The 1,880-nt window shown below is 54.4% G+C and overlaps 1 protein-coding gene across 1 annotated transcript in view; it reads right to left on the bottom strand.

Annotated features, from left to right (window-relative positions):
- Positions 1 to 558: 558 nt before the first annotated feature.
- The window catches only part of insm1a (insulinoma-associated 1a), a 3,139-nt gene continuing 1,817 nt past the window's right edge, over positions 559 to 1,880 (bottom strand). Inside the window, 1 exon segment of the mRNA XM_025056819.1 lies at positions 559 to 1,482. Coding sequence (XP_024912587.1) covers positions 994 to 1,482 — 489 coding nt within the window. The 3' untranslated portion in view covers positions 559 to 993.

Here is a 1,880-nt window from a genome sequence, read left to right as displayed (position 1 = left end):
AGGAGGAGGAGGAGGAGGAGGAGCGCCTCCCTGAGGTTCTGACTCAGTTCCTCCTCAGACTAATTAAACCTGGGGGAGAGTCTGTGATTACTGCTGCTGCAACACACACACACACACACACACACACACACCTCAGATCAGAGTTTTGAAGGTGTTTTCTTCTCCGTCAGCCTCACCGATCTTCATCTTCATCTTCATCTGCAGCAGAGATGGAGACGCTGCCACCTGCTGTTGATGTGATTGTCCGTCATGACTCAGAGCCTCTGACCCTGAGGCCAAACATGAGGAGCTGGGCCTTTAACACGGTCATTTATACTGACATACAGAGTCCAGCCTGTAGGTGGCAGTGTATCCAGGAGACAGGGTTCAACTGTTGACTGCAGTAACTGGACTGTTAGTTTGTAGTACTTGTAGTACCTACGATAATTATACTACAAATACTTCAAATTAAAATCTGCTGCAGGAAAGAAAAGAAAAGAAAAGAAAAGAAAAGAAAAGATCGACGATGACATCATTGAGTCAGTGATTTTATTAACACACACACACACAAAATCAGACAGTCAGTCAGTCAGACAGACAGTCAGTCAGACAGTCAGACAGTCAGTCAGTCAGTCAGTCAGTCAGTGTAGTCTACTGAGCTACAGATTCAAAAGCTAAGTGAAGCTACTCAGAGTGACAGACAGCGCCCCCTGTCTTAAGTCTAAAAGCTAACGCTACATTCTAAATGCTTTTATTTTGAAAGAACCAAGGAAAATGTGTGAGTGTGGTTTAGTGGGTTTCTAACACAGAAAAGGCACCTGGCTGTGTGCCCCTGAGCAAGGCATCGACCTCCACACTGACCTCTACAGGCTGGCAGACACAAATGAATTTATTTCTATATGAAACCCTTTTTTAAATTTAAATGTGATGAAAAGTCATTTGTTTTAAATAAAATCATCGACCAAGAGTTGGACATCAGTGTGTGTGTGTGTGTGTGTGTGTGTGTGTGCTGCCTCAGCAGGCCGGCTCCACCTGCAGCAGCGTCACTCCCCGCTCCTCTGACGGGTGACATTCGTGGATGTGGCGGCTCAGTCCGGGGGGGGTGAACAGAACAGCGGGACAGTGTTTACACACGAACACGCTCGCGGCGTGCAGGAGGCGCACGTGGCGCTCCTGGCTCCCCCTGCTGGAGAACTTTTCCCCACACACCGGGCACACGTGACAGCTGGAGGCGCTCAGGTTGAGCGGCGCTCCCGCCGCGTCTGCGCCCTGCGCCTCCCCTGAGACGTTCTCCTCCGCGGGGGACGCGTGTTGCGCCACCAGGCGTTCCTTCAGGAGCGTCTGCCGCTTGAACAGACCCTCCTCTGAGCCGGACTCTGAGGGTCCGGGGCTCGGTGTGTCCCGGCCGCTGCACTCCTTCTCTTCGTCTCGCGCGCTCTCACCGGATGCGGCAGCCGCTGCCGCTGCCGCCGCCGCCGCCTTGTCGCCTTCTGCCGCCACGCTCTGCTGCTGCCTGGGTTTGTGCCAGCGACGGTGCGACGCCAGGTTGGCGGGACAGCTGAAGACCTTGTCGCAGTCTGGACAGCGGTAGTCCACGCGGACGATCCTGGAACATCTGTGCTGCGCCAGCGACAACGGGTCCGCGTACGCTTCACGGCAGAGCTGGCACACGAACTCACCGAGGGGCTGGTCCTTGCACTTCCGGTCCATCGGCAGCTCTTTGATTCTCAGGCCAAGTACCGGTGATGTGGTGACGTCATCTTCAAAGTGCAGTTTCCGAATAGTTTTGGCTTTTCTGGCCGCGGTTCTGCCACACGGCCGCCGGGTGCCGCTGGAAGATGAGGAGGAGCAGCAGGAGGAGGAGCAGGAGGAGGGGGAGGATGATGATGATGGGGGGCCAG

The sequence above is a fragment of the Cynoglossus semilaevis genome, chromosome 7 (assembly GCF_000523025.1).
Source record: "Cynoglossus semilaevis isolate Cse_v1.0 chromosome 7, Cse_v1.0, whole genome shotgun sequence".
Lineage (NCBI taxonomy): Eukaryota > Metazoa > Chordata > Actinopteri > Pleuronectiformes > Cynoglossidae > Cynoglossus > Cynoglossus semilaevis.
Note: the sequence above shows the minus strand (reverse complement) of the source record. Positions and strands in the feature narration are given on the sequence as shown.